Genomic DNA, 20,568 nt, shown 5'->3' on the forward strand with positions numbered 1-20,568 from the left:
TATTTTCAGAGCCTGGTACCAAAATCTCAGCTTCAAAAGGAAAGTCTGCTGCGAAACTGGCACCATCGGTTGCACCAATACCATCCAAGACACCGTTGAAGGAAAAAGCATTGTCTGCATCTGAAACCTACAGTATCAGGATGTTTTACTAAGGAGTCCTCAGCACCAAGACCTATTTCTAAGCTGTCTCTGACAGTGTAGCCAGAGAGGAACCCTTTCCCCCCCCTCATTAGAGGACAAATACATCACTTAACAAGACATCCTTGTCATGCAGGATCCTTTTGGGCCCTATTGTCTCTAGAGAAATTCTGACTTCATCTATTCAGGAGAGTCCTTCCCCTAGACCTTCTGCATGTCAGGGTCTCACTAAACTGAAGGTACTGTGTCTGTCTGCAGAAACTCACCCTCCAATATCTACTCTTCGCAGAGATACTAAGCATCTGGTACCATTGGCACCACCCAGGGAACACAATCCCACCTTTTCATCTGAGGACTCAGACACTGGTGAAGGAATGTCACCTTCCCCACTGACGTGCAAGCTCTCAGTCCGGAAAGGGTGTCCAGAGTCTCATGGGCTCCATTGAGATCTCAGCAAGTAGTTTAAGCTCTACAGGAACATTGGTATCCTAAGGCTTGGGGACGACCCTAACCCCCATTTGACCCCTTCCACTGGCCCTACTGGCATACATCTGTTGCATCAAATTGACATGTTCCAGAAGGGACTTGCAACATGCCTCTCTTTACATGGAGGAAGTAGAACCTCCTCACGAGACAACGGAGGAGGAGGAGGAGCCGGAGGAAGCTCTTGAACCACTGATCTGTCAGGGTCCTCATTGTCATACCCAGATGAGGCAATTACATGTGCCTCACCTTCTCTGCCTGATGATTTCAGGAATTACTAAAAAGGGTAGCAGAAAAGCTCCAAATCACATTAGAGGAAGTGCAAGAAGTCCCCTTCTTCTGCATCGAACTCTTAGACATGTTACAGAATGTGGGACCCAGCAAAGTAGCCTTGCCTATTAATGAGGCCATCATGGAACCACCAGGGGTGGTCTTGCACATGCCAGCCACATGTGCTTCTACCCACAAGAGAATGGAGAAATAATATTTTGCCAAGCAGCAAGAATTTTTATGTACTCACCCAACTCCAAATGCACTGGTGGTCCAGGCAGCATCGGAAAGAAGCAGAGACTAGACAAGATCTACCCCTTCTGACAAAGAGGCTAAGTGTTTCGACTTTTTCAGTTGACAAGTCTTTTCCACTGGCCTGCAGTTCAGAATAGCAAATTGTAAGGCACTAATGGCCAAGTACAATTTTGTGAACTACAGTAAATTCACAGAATTCTCAATTAAAATCCCACAAGAATTTAGAGGACAGTTTGAAGTGCCCATCAAAGAAGGAAAGCTGATTGCAAGATCATAGCTGCAGACCGCACTTGGTGGAGCTGATATAGCCTCCTATTCAATGGCCACTGCAGTCCTCTGGGTTCCCGAGAGAAGTCCAGTCAGGCCTGCTGACAGCAACTCCGGGGCCCAGGGCAGAACAGTCAATGGGCCCACACTGGTGCCCAGTGAGGTGCTGGCTCTTCTGGCATGGCCAGGGCTTCCACATTGCTGCCTTTGCCGCCAGAACCAACGCGCACATGACTAGGAGCATAGGCACCGACTTCCAGATTTCCTGGAGGGTGCTCGACCCCCTGCTCCATCCTAGGCCCGTTCCCCCAGTGCCCCACCTGCACCCCACCTCTTCCCACCCCTGTTCCACCCCCTCCCCTGAGGGGGCCACGATCTAAAGGTCAGGTCATGTGTCCCCCCTCGCGCCCCCCCCCGTGCCCAGCCCAGGGCCACCGCGCTCTCCGTGCCCCAAGTTACCTGCGGGTTGGGGGGGACTTTGTCCTCCTGCTGCGCCTCCTCCCTCCTGGCACGTTCTGTCGCTCTCCCTGATGGGCAGGAGCCCAGGCGGGGAGCAGGAGGGAGCCGCTTTTTACACCGGCCCCTCCCAGTCGCTGCTCTGCAGCACTGCCCAGTAGCTGCCTGAGAGTGCCTGGCTGGGGAGGAGGCAGCTTTCGCTCCCTGCCCGGTTCAACTTCTGGGGACCCTGGCGCCCAAGCAGGGAGCAGAAGTCCCCTCCTCAGCCAGGCTGTCTCTCAGGCGGCAGCCGTTCAGCGCTGCAGAGCAGCATCTCAGCGGCTGTAAGGGGCTGGTCCTGCCCCTTCCACTCCCGTCATCTGGGCCATGCATCGCCCAGGCCCATCCCGCCTCTTTCTACCCCCCGCTCCTCCCCCTCCCCCCAGTGCCTCCAGCACGCCACCAAACAGCTGATGGCAGCAGGCGGGAGGCACTGTGGGGGATTGGGATGAGCTGATTGGTGAGGCCTACCGCTGGGGGCGGGAGGAGGGACCCACTGGTGGGTGCTCAGCACCCACTTGCCACCTATGCGTAGGAGCCCTGCTGCCCACCTGGGCCCTTTTAAATTGACTGGGCCCCTGTGCAATTGTCCTCTTTGCCGCGCCCCCCCCCCCAATTGGTGGGCCTGGGTAGAGGACTTGCCTTTTGAAGGGAGCAGTCTCTTTAGTGAGAAAATGGGTAAGTCCCTGCACTGGCTAAAGGATTCTTGGGTCACCTTCCATTCAATCATGATTTATATACCAGCACCCAAGAGAGAGTTCCATAGACCACAACCATACAGGCAAAGATCTGCTTCCTTCCCTTTCTTCAACCACAGAATCTACGAGCCTCCCAGGAAGCATGAAAGGCTTCAGAGAACTAGACAGACTGCTCCTCTGCTTCGACATTCCAAACCCAAGCATCTGCAAGGAAACAATACGGACAGTATTGCTGAGAACTGCCAACCAACTCTACTGCCAAGTTTATCTGCCAGTACTCAATTTGGGGGCCATCTAATCCATTTCCGCAACAATTGGTGGGACATCCTATCTGACAGATGAGTCCTCAACACTGGTCACATAGAATACCTGATAGAGTTCCTGTCCCTCATCAGGGACCACTCTCACTAGGAAATGCTATTTCAGGGAAATAACTTCACTTCTCTATCTGGGAGCCATAGAACCCATATTTCCTCAATACCAAGAAAAATGATTCTATCCAATCTAAGAGAGTATGGAGACCTATCCTAGATCTGACAACTCAGTGTCTACATCAGGGGTGGGCAAACATTTTGGCCCGAGGGCCACATCTGGTATGGAAATTGTGTGGCAGGCCATGAATGCTCACAAAATTGTGGTTGGGGTTCAGGAGGGGGTGAGAGCTCTGGGGTGGGGCCAGAAATGAGGGGTTTAGGGTGTGGGAGGGGGCTGAGGCAGGGGGTTAGGGTGTGTGGGGGTGTCGGCTCTGGCTGGAGGTGCGGGCTCTGGGATGGGGCTGGGGATGAGGGGTTTGGGGTGCAGGAGGGTGCTCCAGGTTGGGACTGAGGGGTTCGGAGGGCAGGAGGGGGATCCTGGGTGGGACAGGGGTTGGGGTGTGGGAGGGGGTGAGGGCTCTAGCTGGAAGTGCAGGCTCTGGGGTGAGGGTAGGTGTTTGGGGTGCAGGAGGCTTCACCAGGCTGGGATAGAGGGGTTTGGAGGGTGGGAGGCGGATCAGGGCTGGGGCAGGGGGTTGGGGCCCGGAAGAGGGTCAGGGGTGTAGGCTCCGGGCAGCACTTACCTCAAGCAGCTCCCGGAAGCAGTGGCATGAGCTTCCTCCAGCTCCTACATGGAGGCGTGACCAGGTGGGTCTGTGTGCTGCCACATCCGCAGGCGCCGCCCCTGTAGCTCCTATTGGTCGCAGTTCCCAGCCAACGGGAGCTGCGGGGGCAGCATTTGGGGTGGGGGTAGCGTGCAGAGCCCCCTGGTTGCCCCTATGTGTTGGAGCCGGAGGGGGCCAGAGAAAATTGGCTGGCAGGCCGGATGTGGCCTGCGGGCTGTAGTTTGCCCACCCAGGTCTACATCCAAGCAATATGTTGCAGAATGGTGAAGTGTCAGCAATAATTCCCTCAGTGAACAAAGGAGATGAGAGATTCACATGAGAGATGCCTATCTTCGTAAGGGATCCACCCAGCGCACAGGAAATTTCTTAGATTAACTGTACATTTGAATCACTATCAGTACGAGGTACTTCCTTTCAGCCTTTCTACAGCCCCAGAGATGTCCGTGGCAGCTCACCTCTGCTGCAAGGGAATTTTGATCTTTCTGTACCTCGTTGTCTGGCTATTGACTGAGAGATCTTATCAGGAGGACCAATCAGTGACAACAGCCATACCCAAGCTACTACTGTTGCTGGGAATCCGTGTAAACAAAGAGATTCATATTTGTACTCACACAGATGACAGAATTTATTGGAGCAACACTGAACTCTAGACAGGGTCCTCATCATCATACGCAGATGAGGCTATTACACCAGGCTCCTCTTCTCTTCCTGATGATTTCAGGAATTACATTTCAGGAAAAGGATGGCAGAAATGGTGTGGGAGTCCCATTCACTCACCCGCCACCCGAGAGAATACTGATCATGGGCACCATCCTGTCGGGGTGGGGAACCCATCTGGACGAGCATACGGTGCAAGACACATGGACTTTACAGAAGTCCAGAATGCATATAAACCTTTTGGAACTCAGAGCCCTCCGCAGAGCTTACAAATGATTTCTTCCATACATAAAAGCAAGGCGTGTTCAAGTACAGTCAGACAATATGTTGGCAGTATTCTTCTTCAACAAGCAGCTGTTCATAGCCTTCACAGAGAAAGCAGAGCACAGACGCTGGCCTGTTTAGGCAGCCTGGCTCACTAAGGATATCACAATGTAGGCAGTGAACTTTGCAGCCTGGAAAAGCCCTAATCAGGAGGGAAGGAAAAATGAGTGTCTGCCCAAGAGAGGTGATAGCTGAGAAGAAAGGAGTCTAGAGTGGGTGCCCTTGTTGGACCACCAGGTTGGCCTGAATGGGGACAGTAATAAGCCTTAATTTTAGGGCCTTAGTAATTACAATATGTAATCACATATTTCATTATCAGTCATGCATAAGATGTCAAAGGAACAAGGTAATATAGATTAGAGTACAGCCAAGACATTGAGAACTGCCTGTTGGGACTACTGTAAAAATCCTTGTCTAATTCATTAATATTGTTTGTATGATTTATTATTAGTATTACTGTAACACTTAGAGGGCCATGGTACAGACTAACACTTCATGTAGTATCTTTATGAGGGCCTGATCTGAGGTCAATAGGAATCTTTCCATTTACTTCAACAGGCTTTGGATTAAGCTGTATGGTCAGACCACTTGTTTCCAGGCAGAATTCCCAGAACTCTGATGATGTGTGCATGGATTTGTTTCTTGAGCTGTTGAAGGCACCTTACAGAATCTATAAAAATGTGTAGGTTGCTTTTAAAACAAATTTTAGTAAGTTAAAGAACCTGAAACCTTGAGCTTAGCTGCATCTAGTATCCTAGTATTATTTGTCCTTTGTATTTCGGTTTTTCATTTATCTCAGTACTTAGGGGTAGTGGACCTCTACAAGTTTGTTTGTTTTTTTTTACTTATCCTGCCAAGTGCATTAGCTGCCAGTAATAACAAAAATCTGAAATGCTGATTTGAAAAAGTAGTTTGTTTTTCAACTCAGTCTGCTGCTTAATGAAAAGGAAACAGAAGAATCAGGTCTGGTTGTTTTTGTGCTTTATTTTCAGTGTTCCGTGCAGTCTGTGCAGCTCTGCAGGTTAGCTAGCTAGCTCTGTTGTTCTGGTTTCAGGTGTATTTTCATTCACCCCTGTAGAAGATCTTGTCTAGTCTATTTTAAAGTTGATTAGTTTCAGAAGTCTGTGTTTTGTTCTAGTGTAACTCCAACCTGCAGCTAGGTGTTCTATCCCTGAAACTGAGCAAGACGGCATCTGATGCACTGGATCTATGTGGTTCAAGACAGGGAAAAGGAGACAGTGCCTAAGCAGTCTTCCATGTTTTAATTTTGGCCTTTTGGAGTTTCTTATGTTTCAAATACATTCACTACTAAATTGCATCTGAAACTTAAGCATTTCTTTGGTTTTGATGCTTTCAAATTGCTTAAGATTAGTTTAAGGGAGCTTCGTGATCAATAGGGCTTTTGAGATATTCCGTTTTTGAAGAGTTCATCTTTGAGAGAGAAGTGTTGCCCATTTTTGGCCTGAGCCATTTCCCAGTATTCGGGGAATGGCTGGTTTGTTTCCAGTGGGAAAAGAAATGGATTAAGTGAGTCTCATATTTCTCTACTGTAATCTTATTTCTTTACCAACTCTGAACAAACAACAGGAGGCAGTTCCTTGCTCACAATTTCCACACCTGCCTTTCCAGCCAGTCCTGTGCCCCAAGGAACTCTGTCTCTGCTCCCTCCAAGGGCCATGCTCACCACTGCTGCTTGCACTGTCTGCTGGCATTCTCTTGACTTTTTGTGTTCTCACACACATACAACTGCAACGAATCAATTCCCCAGCCCCTGCATTTGTGTTCAGTCCCCAGGAAAACTACTCAGTCCATGTAGCTTAGCTTCTGCTTGGCCTTGCGTGCAGCCTAGTGCCTTGGCCAGTGGCTTCCATTCTATCCAGCTATCCTACATCATAAAGAACTTAATTGCTCCTTCCATTTAGCTTGAATGAAGGGTTTCTACCAGACCCACCAGCTTTAACAAGGTCTCGGATTGCCTATAGATCAAAGAAATGCCTGATGGAAGCCTTTAATGCCTTCCAGCATAACAGAGGTATATGAATGCCTTGCTAAGTGCAAATTAGAAAAGAACACCACTTTGAGCTACAGCTTCTCTCTGGAATTCCAGATGCAGATGAGGGTCCAAAACAAACCCCTAAGTTGCAAACCAACTTGAAAAAGAGGGAGCTGATGCAGTCCTTGACATCTCCTTAATTCTTTAGCTAAATCACCTTAATTCACGATCCTGTTTCAATCGCACACCAAGAAAGTAGAGAGATTGTACTGGCAAGATCTGATATGACGCAGAAAGTCATCAACATATTGTTGGCATAGCCGTTACAAGCGTCTCACTTTCTCCCTCTATGGCCTCGTGAATATAGAGACCTATGTGAGCCCATATCAGAGCTCTGAGCTAAAAGGAGGAAATTCCCATCATCAGCTTCTAGAACCTCTCATCAGTAAAGAAATGGAGCCACCAAAGTGGGTTGTTTACCCATATACTGTAAGGAATTAGAAAAGGAGTACTTGTGGCATCTTAGAGACTAATACATTTATTTGATCCGATGAAGTGAGCTGTAGCTCACGAAAGCTTATGCTCAAATAAGTTTGTTAGTTTCTCAGGTGCCACAAGTACTCCTTTTCTTTCTGCGGATACAAACTAACACGGCTGCTACTCTGAAATCTGTATGGAATTAGGCTCTTTTGGTGTGTGGCGTGTGGTTGTTGACATTTGTTACCATTTATGTTATGTGGGCTAGTAAATTTGTGCCTCTGCTGATAAGTTTTGGCAGTTCTGCAAGACCCAGCACTTACTGTGTTAAAATTATTCAAGTATTAATGTGTTCTGTTATGTGTACCTAGACCTTGGAACCAGAGGGCTAACAACAAGAGTAGTCTATACTGTAACTACAGTCACTGTCTTGTAAAGTGTAACCAAATCACCACCACCACCACAATATAAATGTCCAAATATGGTCTAGTTTCCTTGTTTCCACTGAGGTACCCAGAGAATTCTTCTTAGGTTTGTTCCTCCACTGGTGCCACCTCCATCTCCTGCTGTCTGCCTTTTGAGTTGTTTTTTGTTGTGATGGTGGGAAAGCTAAGCTGAGGCGATTGTCCTGAGAAGTTTCAATCCCTGCCGCATATGGAGCTGTGTGATAATGAAATGCTCCTGTCAAGACTTAGTCCTATTTATAAGGAAGAGAGATTTTGGACTTTCTGTGACAATCCAGAAAACAGAGATATGGAGCATCTTTAAAAGGACAAGTCTCACTATGCGGATGTCTGCACGTAAACTGCATTGGAATATCAAGATCCCTTACAGCATCTATGTTATATAGTACACAGCAAAATGGGGTCCTGGTCCATGAACGGTGCTCCTAGATACTATAGTAATACAAATAAACAAATTAACAATAATAATGTACCCCTGGGGCATTAAATACATATGATAAAGTTGCCCATTTGCTGTAAATGTTGTAATTATTTTTGTTAAATTTACATAGTCTATTATAAACTGAGCTTTTAAAAACTCTAGAGTTTATCTTCAGTTGCGTAATTACACGTATATGGAATGATTGTTACTTAAAGCATTTTAATTTTGGCTGCCTGTGACCTAAACAAGTTTCTGAAAATAACTGTAAATGTTGGATTTCTCTATCATCACCTGATCAGCAATGAATCTTCCTGGTTACATATATACTTGTTTTTCTTGTGTGTGCGTGTGTGTGTGTTCGTGAGAGAGAGAACACTGAGAATTAACCAGGCAACTTGGCTGCACTTCTACTTTCCTTTAGGTGGTAAAACTATTCAAACATGGAGTTTTGGTGAAGAATATACAAAGGTGTGGGGTGGTTTGGTTTGGTTTGGTTTTGAAAGAATGTCAAGGGTATAGATAATCAAATTGGGAGATTTAGTTGGAACTGTAGAGGAACTGACATACAGTGAAGCTCTGCATATGGTGAACCACACGTAGAATATAAAACCCTTATTTTTTCATCGCATTGCAAAGTGCTATTCTGCTTAGCCTGTGAAAATAGACTTCACTGTGGCCCACATTTAGTGCCTGGTTTAAGCACCCTGAGCAGATTCATGAATGCAGAAGGAATCCTCTCTACCTGAAGGCCACAGAGTTCCTCCATGGGTATTACTTCATCAGAGTACCTGGGTCATGACCCCCTAAATTCTTCATCTGTCTCCCTCTGGGTGCAAGAATGGACCTTTAGCCATGGCCTGATCATAGCTCATCTCACATTCCCTGTCATGTAGGGGGCTTTGCCAGAGCTGGGCTTCATGACACAGGGGTAGGGGGTGTCCATCCCTTGTGTGGCCCTCAAGCATCCAGAACGCCTTGTGTAGAATAACTGCACCAGTCCTTCTGTGAAGGAGAGGGCTGTATGTGTCTCTGTATGGTATGACAAGCTTCTCTTCCACATAGCATGATGAAGTAACGGTATGTCTACACTTCGAGCTGAGGATGTAATTCCTGGGCTAGCTCTGATTGAGCTAGCACACTAAAAATAGAGTGTAGCAGTAGCAGTAAGAAGGCATAGCCACCCGAGTTGCCCATAGTTTTGGATGGCTACATACCCAGGGTGGCTGACCCCTTCTGCTGCTCACACTGCTGTGGCTACCCTCTATTTTTAGTGTGCTAGCTCAGTCAGAGCTAGTGTATGGCTCCTCAAGCTGGGAATTGCACCCCCTGCTCGAAGTCTTTACATACCCTAAAAGTACGTAATCAGGGTATACCGTAAGCTTTGTTATACTTTGAATGGAATGAATGAGCAAATCCAGAACATCACTCACTTGAGTCTTTAAATCAGAGGATGTTTTATGGTCCTGTGATATACTAACATTTTTATTTCCCTGTCATAGATCCTGTTGTGTAACATTATTCAACATAATAAAAAGTGTTTGACATTACCCAGTCAAGCATCATGGACAATTGTTTTGGAAAGGCTTAGCAGCAGCTATTACTACCAGACATTACATCTATCACCTGTGGAGTTCTGCAGATGCTAGAATTCTCTGCTTAAACAAAGTAATACTTTTTGTAGGAAATGTTGATAATGAACTCTAGGACTCTAGGCTCCAAATGGAAATGTGTTATGATATTGTGTAGATCTTGTCTGTGGCTATCCTCTGTAAGAGTATAGAAAGTCCCATGTTCACTTGCTAAAGAAAGCTTGTAATGCCTCTGGAATAATAGATCTTACCAGGTAATAACCAAACACTTCCCAGCTACCGAAGGTATTTTGGATGGTGCTAGGATTTCACGGTTCAGAAGTAAAAATGAAGGCCCCCAAATATTAAACAACATTAAGCTTTACTGCCAAGAATGAGTGTAATTTTGGGAGGGTAGAATTTAAAGGGTGTACTGCTGTATCCTGTGCTTATCACTCTTCACAGTGAATTACCATAAATAGTAGGCTTACTAGCATGTATCATGGCATTTGGTTTCTCCTTTCACTTTTTGGTCAAATTTGCAAAGTGGTTAAGAAAGAGAGACAGAATTTCCTCTTTTCAGAGTGGTAGCCATGTTAGTTTGTATCATCAGAAAGAACGAGGAGTACTTGTGGCACCTTAGAGACTAGCAAATGTATTTGAGCATAAGCTTTCGTGGGCTAATGTCTGCTTCATCAGATGCATGCAGTGGAAAATACAGTAGGAAGATAGATAAAGATAGAGAAAATGAAAAAATGGGGGTTGCCATACCAACTCTTAATGAGACCAATTGATTAAAGCAGGAGAAGGAAAAACGTTTGTAGTGATAATCAGGATGGTCCATTTCCAACAGTTGACAAGGTGTGAGTAACAGTAGGGGAAAAAATAAGCATAGGGAAATAGTTTTACTTTGTGTAATGAGCCATCCACTCCCAGTCTTTATTCAAGCCTAATTTAATGGTGTCCAGTTTGCAGATTAATTCCAGTTCTGGTGTTTCTCATTGGAGTCTGTTTTTGAAGTTTTTTTTGTTGAATAATTGGGACTTTTAGGTCTGTAATTGAGTGTCCAGGGAGGTTGAAGTGTTCTCCGACTGCTTTTTGAATGTATAATTCTTGACGTCTGATTTGTGTACATTTATTCTTTTGTGTAGAGACTGTCCGGTTTGGCCAATATACATGGCAGAGGGGCATTGCTGGCACATGATGGCATATATCACATTGGTAGATGTGCAGGTGAACGAGCCTCTGATAGTGTGGCTGTCGTGATTAATTCCTATGATGGTGACCCTTGAATAGATATGTGGACACAGTTGGCAACGGGCTTTGTTGCAAGAATAGGTTCCAGGGTTAGTGTTTTTGTTGTGTGGTGTGTGGTTGCTGATGAGTATTTGCTTCAGGTTGCGGGGCTGTCTGCAAGTGAGGACTGGCCTGTCTCCCAAGATCTGTGAGAGTGAGGGATCATCCTTCAGGATAGGTTGTAGATCTTTGATGCGCTGGAGAGGTTTTAGTTGGGGGCTGAAGGTGACGGCTAGTTGTGTTCTGTTACTTTCTTTGTTGGGCCTGTCCTGTAGTAGGTGACTTCTGGGTGCTCTTCTGGCTCTGTCAGTCTGTTTCTTCACTTCAGCAGGTGGGTATTGTAGTTGTAAGAATGCTTGATAGAGATCTTGTAGGTGTTTGTCTCTGTCTGAGGGGTTGGAGCAAATGCGGTTGTATCTTAGAGCGTGGCTGTAGACGATGGGTCATGTGGTGTGGTCTGGATGAAAGCTGGAGGCATGTAGGTAGGAATAGCGGTCAGTAGGTTTCCGGTATAGGTGATGTTTATGTGACCATCGCTTATTAGCACTGTAGTGTCCAGGAAGTGGATCTCTTGTGTGGACTGGTCCAGGCTGAGGTTGATGGTGGGATGGAAATTGTTGAAAGCATGGTGAATTCCTCAAGGGATTCTTTTCCATGGGTCCAGATGATGAAGATGTGTAGCACAAGTAGAGTAGAGGCATTGGAGACAAGAGTTGAGGAAGCATTGTTCTAAGTCCACCATAAAAATGTTGGCATACTATGGGGCCATTCGGGTACCCATAGCAGTGCCGCTGACTTGAAGGTATACATTATCCCCAAATGTGAAATAGTTATGAGTGAGAACAAAGTCACAAAGTTCAGCCACCAGGTTTGCCGTGACATTATCGGGGTTACTGTTCCTGACGGCTTGTAGTCCATCTTTGTGTGGAATGTTGGTGCAGAAGGGTTCTACATCCATAGTGGCCAGGATGGTGTTTTCTGGAAGATCACCGATGGATTGAAGTTTCCTCAGGAAGTCAGTGGTGTCTCGAAGATAGCTTGGAGTGCTGGTAGCATAGGGCCTGTGGAGGGAGTCTACATAGCCAGACAATCCTGCTGTCAAGGTGCCAATGCCTGAGATGATGGGGCGTCCAGGATTTAATCTGGAGAGTTGCTTTCAGTTAGAAGAATAGTTCTGCTTCTCTGACTGGGATCAACTAGGTGCTTGGATACTACATTGTTGAATGTCATACAAATGCCTAAAAATAATTAATCTGGGCCAGACCTTTGTCCCCCACTGCTTTTTCTGGCAATCCGCAGCTGGCAGAACTCTGATACACCACAGGCTAAACTGGCCACAGGATTGGGAAAGTGGATGCCTTCCCCCAACCCTCTGCCTCGTTCCTATGTTGGGCACATCTTGGCTAAAGTCAAAGATGTAGCCCTGTATCTTGAAATATTTTACTGTAACCTTTTTATTTTTTGTTAGAACAAGTTTTTTTCTTGAGTGAGTGCCTAAGGTACTTTTTCTAAAGGAGACAAAGGGCTGAACTCATTGGCCTGAAATTGCTAATCTAATAAATTAGATGTGTACTTGAAATGGAGTATAGTACCACTCTTCTCACCTGATTTGACTCTGGCATAGTTCAGACTTCCAAGTAGTAACTGCTCTAGTGCACACATGTAAATTTGCAGCAAGTTACATTGGAACACCAGTCTCTCAACCCTGGTTTCTTAACAGAAGCCATTACAGAACCGTGATATACTATAAAAATAATTCTATAAAACAGATTTAGCAGCACACCCAATATCCCCCACATCAGATGAAACTATGACTCCCCTGGGGGTGTGAGCTGGCACTGTGGAGAACAACAGTGCAATCTGCCTTTTCATTTATTGCCTCAATCATCAGGTCGCTAAACGATACTGTTCTTGCATAGTTATGTAGCAGTTGTTTGAGCTATACCTTGATTTCAGCCAGAGTTGGTTTTAGCTGAAAAGACAGTTTGTGCAAGCCACACAGGCATGCACAAACTATGCACCTAATTTATTTTACACTGTTGTTGTTGATTATTTGTATTACTGTAGAGCAGTGATCCCCAAACATTTGAGGGTTGGGGCCTCCCCCTTCCCTGTGTCTGCACCTCCTATCCCTCCCCCGGAGCCAGGAGCAGGGCTGCGGCTCAGGGGGTTGGGAGGGTGTGGACAGAGATAAGGCGGCCAACGCTGGGGCCACAGCTGGGGGTGGGTCTGGTGCCAGGCCTGGAGCCTCAGCCAGGGGCCGAGGCTGGAGGGGGGGCAGGGCTAGGACTGGAGCGGCAGCCAGCAGCTGGGCCCCTGGCCAGGGGCGGAACCGCACCAAGGGTGAGGCCAAGTCAGGCACGGGGCCAGGGGATGGGGGTGGGGCTGGAATAGAGCAGGGGATGGGGCGGAGCAGGGCTGGGTGGCCCTCCCTCCCTCTTTTCCTCCCCACATCCCTCCTCTCCCCTGAACGTTCCTCTGGGCCCCAGAGTTTGGGGACCCCTGCTGTAGATCTTAAAAGGCCTAGTTACGGGCCAGGATCCCATTGTGTGAGGTGCTGTATAAACACAGAGTATAAAGACAGTCCCTGCCCTCAGTGTTTACAATCTACCTGTAACATTGATGAGTACCACTCATGTTTTGCACTTTCCAGCTCTCATAGGTACAGTTTAAGTGCAATTATACTAGGATCTGTCTCTGTTACAGAATAGCTCTCCTTTCGTCTAACTCTATAAAGTGGACTTGACAATATCCAAGTCATCATTGGTGACACTCCATTAAAATCTTTGACACTTGTGTGTTTTATCCTACTGCTTTTTTTTTTCTTCCAATTTTCCTTAATAAATATTTGGCTGTTAACAAGTTAGAATGCATGTGGTTGTAATACCAAAATTCTCTGTCCACAGGAGAGAGAGAACAGAGTTTCTCATCGGTTCTGCTAGGCCTCCTTTTCTCAGAAGATGAGTGGGGCAGTCAGGTTTAGTTGTGCTGCAGAAAGCACACCAGTAGTATCACGTTTTTTTCTCATGAGTGTTCCTTGACAGCTGACTGAGTCAAGAGAAATATCAGAATTCAGGGAGCCTAGGTCACCTGTAATAGCTCAAAGAATAAAGGTATGTTGCAGTGTTCTTCGATGCACCATGTTCAAACAGACATTTGGAACTCACATGGAGGTGAGATGCAGGTTGGAGGTAATGCTTTAGATCCCAGATAAGAAAGGCGCAGTAGAAATAGTAGAGGCAACTAACCAGGCTTTATTGATTTTTGCCTTCACTGCCATTAAGGAACTGCCAAAGGGCAGCTGAACAGGGTTGGAAACTGGAAGGCTTGTTAAAAGAGAAAAGGCAAAATGAGCGTACACTTTATGAAAGGGTGTTAAAGGAAAAGAAATGAACCTGTTTTCACCAGGTTGGAAAAACCAGAACTGCTGAATACATGCAAAGCTAGTATTGACAGATCCTCCTAGCAGTGAAAACTGTTTCTTTGTGTTGTAAAAATGTAGATTTCTACCCTGATTAGCATGAGGGAAGTGTGGACAGCAGAAAGAAAGCTGTGCTGTATTTTTGGCTCACAGTAAAGTATAATTGAAACAAACGATTAAGACTCTGGTGGCATTTGAACGAAAAAGACATTCTAAATTATGGCAGGATATATGCTACTTAAAAGATTTTCAGTTCAGAACTAGCTTTCAGCCAGTGTTGTCTGTCTTCATTTTGTTGTTGACAAAAAACCCTAAAATTGGCTAGCTAAATGATATCCAGTATGTTTTCTTTTCTTTCCTTGAACAGCTGCACTAGTATAGATATGAATACCGGGAAAGAGCTTGTTGCAGATATTTATGTAATATACAAAATGATTTTGTTTAAGGAGCTAAAGTGTATCCTAACAGTGAACTCTCTCGCTTGCCTTACTATTAATTGAGAAATTCATCAACTGTTTCCTTCCCTTAATACCATGGGCTGTGGATATCATAGGCTGGGGGAGGCTGTGCCTCCCCAAACAGCCAGGTGTGACCCCGCCTGTGCTCCGTCCCCAGTCCCCCTCCTGCTTGGCGTGGCTCCAGTCCCCCTGTGGGATGGCCCCGGTTTGGGTCTTGCCACCCTCCCACCTGTCGCTCTGGGGCTGGAGGAGGGAGTTGGGGGCGCTCCAAGGCTGGGGGCACTAGTCTGGGGCAGAGTCCGGCAGCTGCAATGGAGGGGGCCCTCTGGGCTCCGGCAGGGGGCGCGGAAAGGGCGGGGCCTCGGTGAGAAGGGGTGGGTCTGGGGACTAGCGTCCCACAGCTGGCGGTTCATGCACTGTCCATGATTAATACCTCTCTCCAAATGAATAGCTAAGGGTGGACTCCCCTCTGCCCACACAAAGGCTAAGTATTCAGGCTCTGTGCTGGTGGAACACAGATTTGTTGGGGAGGTGAATTCTATCCCCGCCAACTCAGAGGAGCTACCCTCCCCTCATGTAGCTACGATTCCAGCTATTCAATATTTCAGAATTTCAATACCATTTGACCTTACCTCTAGTCGAAATTATGGTTCTCGCCATGATTTCTCACTTTGTTCATTGTAATGGTGGGGATTTCCTGATTTTGCTGATCTTCTCTTTTTTTAAAAAAATCAGCTTTTTATTACCATACTTCCTTTGTCCTTGCCATTTATGAATTCCAAATTTATTGTCTTTCCTCATGTGACTTGGATTTGAAATGTTCTTCCTTAGCTATTTGGATCTCATGATTTCCTTGGCTGCGTTGAATTCATACTTAAATCCATTTTATATTATATAGCTCTGGGGGGGCAATATGGCCAAATCTGCAGTACTTAATTTAGTTACTGCTAAGCTTCCTCGGTGAGGTTTTCACAACGAATTCAGGGTTTGGTACATAGTAGTTGTTTTTTCTGAAGCATATTTGCTGTTCTAAAATACCTAACTTGTTCAAAGACATTAGTTAATGACTATAAATAGCTTTGAGAATATAAAACACAGTGCTTAATATTTATTTCTTATGTTACTTTAAAATATATTCGATATTAGACATCAATAGATCAATACAACATTTCCTGTGGCTATGGGTGCAATTCAGATCAGCATAGGGACTTCAGTGTCAGTGTGGACACAAATGAGGGAATAATCATTCCTTCATTCTTGCCATTTTTGATTTCCAAATTATTGTCTTTCCCCATGTGACTTGGATCTGAAATGTTCTTCCTTACCTATCTGGATTTCATGATTCCCTTGGTTGTTTTGAACCCATACTTAAAACCTTTTGTATTATATAAAAATATGGCCAAAAATCATTCAAAACATTAAAAATTAAACTGACAAAAATGAAAAATGACTTCCAAAAGCCACCAGTCAGCAAACACTTACTACTACACGATCTTTCCATCAAAAGCTGCATTTTTAAACTAGTGTTAAAATATGGTTGGACATTCTCTCTGAGTAATTCCTGTGGGATCAAGTTGGTCAGAAATAGAGTGTAAAATGTACTCAAATTGTACAACAGCAGATGGTTGTTTATTGGGAGGGTCGATGAGGCCAGTTTGTTGACCCATCTAATTAGCTGACACTTAAATTCATTTGAGTTATCTACTGATTTAGAGAGATGTCATTTTATAAACAGTGTTGTGTGGTGGGTCAAGTAATCTACTTTTGAATTGGAGCCAACTGAACTCTGTTTTTAACTTAGCTGTCAAGGCATGATTCATACATAATGTCTCTTTAGAAGATTTATTCTCTTAATTTAAAAAAACGGTTAATGAATTTTAGTGCTGGTGAAAGGTGCCAGATTGATAGCTCTGGCATCTGAAGGCCTCTATCCATCACATCTTCCTTCACGTTGCCCTTTCAGAATATGTCAACGCTGACTCAAAAGGACCAGGTCCAGAAGTAGCATACTTTCCATAACCATTCAGTCTGCATTGTCTCTACTGAGACAGTCAGCAAGGGTGCTAATTGTGATGATGTGTTTTGTGATGTGGGTACAAGCAACCAGCTTAAGCCCATGAACTCATTTAAATAGAAGCCATCAAGCAGTGATATGTCTGTGTCAAGCCTGGCCTGTACTAGAATATTAAACTGGAACCTCATTGGGGGAGTCTCTATATCCCATCACCGTTTTCTGAGTTATCAAGCCTCCCATTAATATTCTAAAGAATCTAACTGTGTTTATAGCTTGCTAGTGGAATGGAACACTTCTGATCTAGACATGGACATGTGTAATACTCAGGAAATCTTTATCTCTTGAGTCACAGCAGATGTATTGTAGAAATGGAAAGACCAGTGTGCTCACTGCATTTCTTTTCAATCTTTATCTAGGTACTTCCTTTCCCTAGCCAAGTGGTGTACAACAGAGTTGGAAAGTGTGGGAGTCGAACTGTGGTTTTGCTTTTGAGAATCTTGTCGGAGAGACATGGGTTCAACCTGGTTACATCAGACATTCATAACAAAACCAGACTGACCAAAAATGAACAAGTAAGTTATTTACGCTCATTTAGATGTTCTGTGTTTGTTCCATTTTTAAGTTATGAAAGACAGGGATCTATTGTTCAACTGACTTCTCTTAATATGTGGTAGATAAGGTAGTGTGGCTAAATCCCAATCACCATGTGGAAATGTATCTATAAATATGTATGTGATGGGTTATTACCCCGGGGTGCAGTCTAGGAGCTGTGGGAACCACTGCGCCCCTCTAAGACACACAGCTGGGTTGGGGACACAGCCAACCTCACCCAGGCCCTGTTATCACCCAGCGCCACAGCAGGTTGCACCACACACCCAAACTGGGTTACCTGAGAGCAGATAGACACCAGCCAATTTCTCAGCTCTCCAGGCATCCCCCACCCCCTTCTGGAGTATAAATGCAAAATTATACTGTCTTGTGCTGCACAGGGAATTGCACAGCGTAAGCTCATAGAGTTCCTCCCCTCCCTCAATGTGGAGAGGAAATACAACACTCCTGCTCCTTGAGCTAAGATTCCCAAGCACTTCACTCCAAACTTACTGGTTTAGATTTAAAACATAAAATAAGTTTATTAACTACAAAAAAGGTAGATTTTAAATGATAGCGAACAGATGAAAGCAGATTACCTAGTAAAGAAACAAAAATGCAAATTAAGTTTAACATACTAGAATCTCACCCTGATTGATGATACAAGCAGGTTTGTACTTGCTTTGCAGCTTTGGATCTCCACCCCAGTTCCAAGTCCTTTTCCTTAGGAGCTTCTCTCAGGTGTTGAGTTGTGGGAGAGTGAAGAACAACAGATGATGTCACTCCCTGCCTTATATAGCTTTAGCATATGGTGGGAACCCTTTGTTCCAAAACCAGTTCCCAGACCAGTTTGTGGAAAAATATAGACACGCAAAATGGAGTCCAGAGTCATGTGCCCTGGTCACATGCCCTTGCAGAGTCATAGCAGCCATTACTTACAGGCTGTCTGGAGCATTCTGAGGAAGGCTCACAGGTGGGGAATAAGCTTCTCCTAAGGTCTGTTGTTTTTCCTAATGGTCCATTACCTTGGATAGGCCCTTCACAGCCAGCTATCTAGACTGGAAGCCTCTTGCCTAGTGGGTGTCACACAGGTGTAACTACATTTGAAATACAGGTACATAGTAAGTACAGGTACATAATAAGATAATAATAACTTTTCCAACGACACCTTGTACAAAATGCCTCATAATTACGCCATAATCATATCATCATATTACTATGACGAAGATGGGGTGTAGTGTCACAATGTATTACTGCAGATTCTTTGTCACTAAGTATTAATAAATATTATACCAAAACCTATGAGGTCAGATCTTTCCTCCAGTTTAATGTACATATGCAGCCTTCAACTGAGGAGAAAATGGAGAGATTAGAAGTAGCAATTTCTGGACTAGTGTAGTTCCCACCATCACCACCTTCCCCGATCTGTGCATAGAAGGCATCCTTTATGTGTGGCTCTCCTCGTTCCTGTGGTGAAGGGGGGACAAATGGGTAGCTGACCACGTCCATGGTTACAGTTGGTGCAATGTCCTTCCATAATGGAAACAATGATCCACCTATTTACTGATGTCCTCTGAGATGAAGTGAACCCCATCACCTGTCTTTACATGGAGACTGGGCCTTTTTTCCTGCAACATGGCACATTGGCAAAGGTGTCTTCAGAGTCTGGTGAGCGTTTTTCTTTGATGACTCTGATCAGATCCTCAGAGGTGCCTAAATCCCATTGATTTCAATGAGAGGCACCTATACCGTTTTGAGGTTTGGGCCTCTAACACTAAAACTGCACAGAGCTGCTCCCAAAGTCAGTTCCATTGTAAGAACAGTGCTCACAGCTTGTTCCTTAATTCATAGTTCCTTGTGTCATGAAAATGAGTAGTGGAAATTTATTATAAACAAGGTGGAAATCCAGAGGGTTTTTTCCCTTCCATTCAGTTTCTTAAATTAAATTTATAACTTTCACTTAGGAAGTTTTGGTTTTGTGACATACTTTTTAACCACTTCTTAAGTCCTTATACATCATCGCATCCGCTTGCAGGAGACAGCACAAGTTTTTAAACATTGTAAATGTCATGTTTCCCACCAGTATTCGAGGAAAATATCATTTTCTCTTCACACAGGGTTCAATAATTGTAAAAGAGTACTGTTCAGGCCCCTTAACATATGCTTCAGATTTTCCATGGAAGTCTTCCGTAAGTGGACATTTTACCTCATCCTTTTAAACAGGAAGCTTCTTCATTACTTCTGTGCTTTCTCTGAGCTCTTTGTTGCTTGTACCTTGTCCTTACATCCAGAATTTTTGTTTTATTTCCCGTAAACTAAAAATAAGTCATTAAAAACTAAAAATAAGTCATTCCGATTCTCTAGGTCTGTAAGTTAAGACGGGTCACCAAAAGATGATCTATATACTCCTGGCAGGCAGGGGAGAAGAGATGCTTACCTTACTCTGGCAGGTCACATGAAAACTAAGTAGGTGTGTGGCTCACAGTGAATACCTATTTACAGTCTAAGCAAAATGTGAATCCATAGGCCGGAGGAAGAAACAAAACAGCAGGAGTTATCCTATTTAGGGATAAGACAATGAACTTCTGAAACTATATCTGGGATGCAGATGAACCTCCACGTATTCCTTCATTCTGTGAGGATGAGCTGCCAGTGGACTTAATCTTATTAGAAGATGTCTCAGCCAAACTGTAAATGCTGAAGAAAGGACCTAGGGTAAGCAAGGGTATAGGGGACTGCCATGTTAGTTAAGCTTAGTCTCTAGAAAGCATGTCATGATTTTGTTATGTTGGTAACCATTTGTTTCCAATATTCTCACTCTCTATCACTTGACTGTCTGTTCTTTGATAATAAACTTATTCTTGTTTTCCCTGTATATGTAAGTGCTGTGTGTTAAGTAGAGTGGTGATGTGGAGTTGACTTTTGCAAGCTGGTGTGTACCATTCCTGTGGGAGTAACAAATATGAGAGTTCTGAGGGTGCTCAGTGGAACTGGCTGGGCACTCCAGAGGGAGGCTCAGAGGACTCAGGGGTTGGTGTGTCTATTGCTGACCTGTATAGCGAGCATGAGGCCTGCAGAAGCCTGGAAATTAGTGCTGGTGTTCCCTGTGGCCTGTGGAGTCAGGGACCTGAACCCCAGCGGGCACAGACAAGACTTTCTCATCCTAGGGGCAAGTGTTGGTG

General features: G+C 44.9%; 1 protein-coding gene across 3 annotated transcripts in view; it reads left to right on the forward strand.

Annotated features, from left to right (window-relative positions):
- UST (uronyl 2-sulfotransferase) overlaps nt 1-20,568 on the forward strand; it is a 300,004-nt gene that overhangs the window by 119,892 nt on the left and 159,544 nt on the right. For all 3 annotated transcript variants that reach the window (XM_075126796.1, XM_048844295.2, XM_048844294.2), the window contains exon 3: nt 17,215-17,370. In XM_075126796.1, coding sequence (XP_074982897.1) covers nt 17,215-17,370 — 156 coding nt within the window. The remainder of the gene's footprint in view (nt 1-17,214; nt 17,371-20,568) is intronic.

This window comes from Caretta caretta, chromosome 3, assembly GCF_965140235.1.
Source record: "Caretta caretta isolate rCarCar2 chromosome 3, rCarCar1.hap1, whole genome shotgun sequence".
In the NCBI taxonomy this organism is placed as follows: Eukaryota; Metazoa; Chordata; order Testudines; family Cheloniidae; genus Caretta; species Caretta caretta.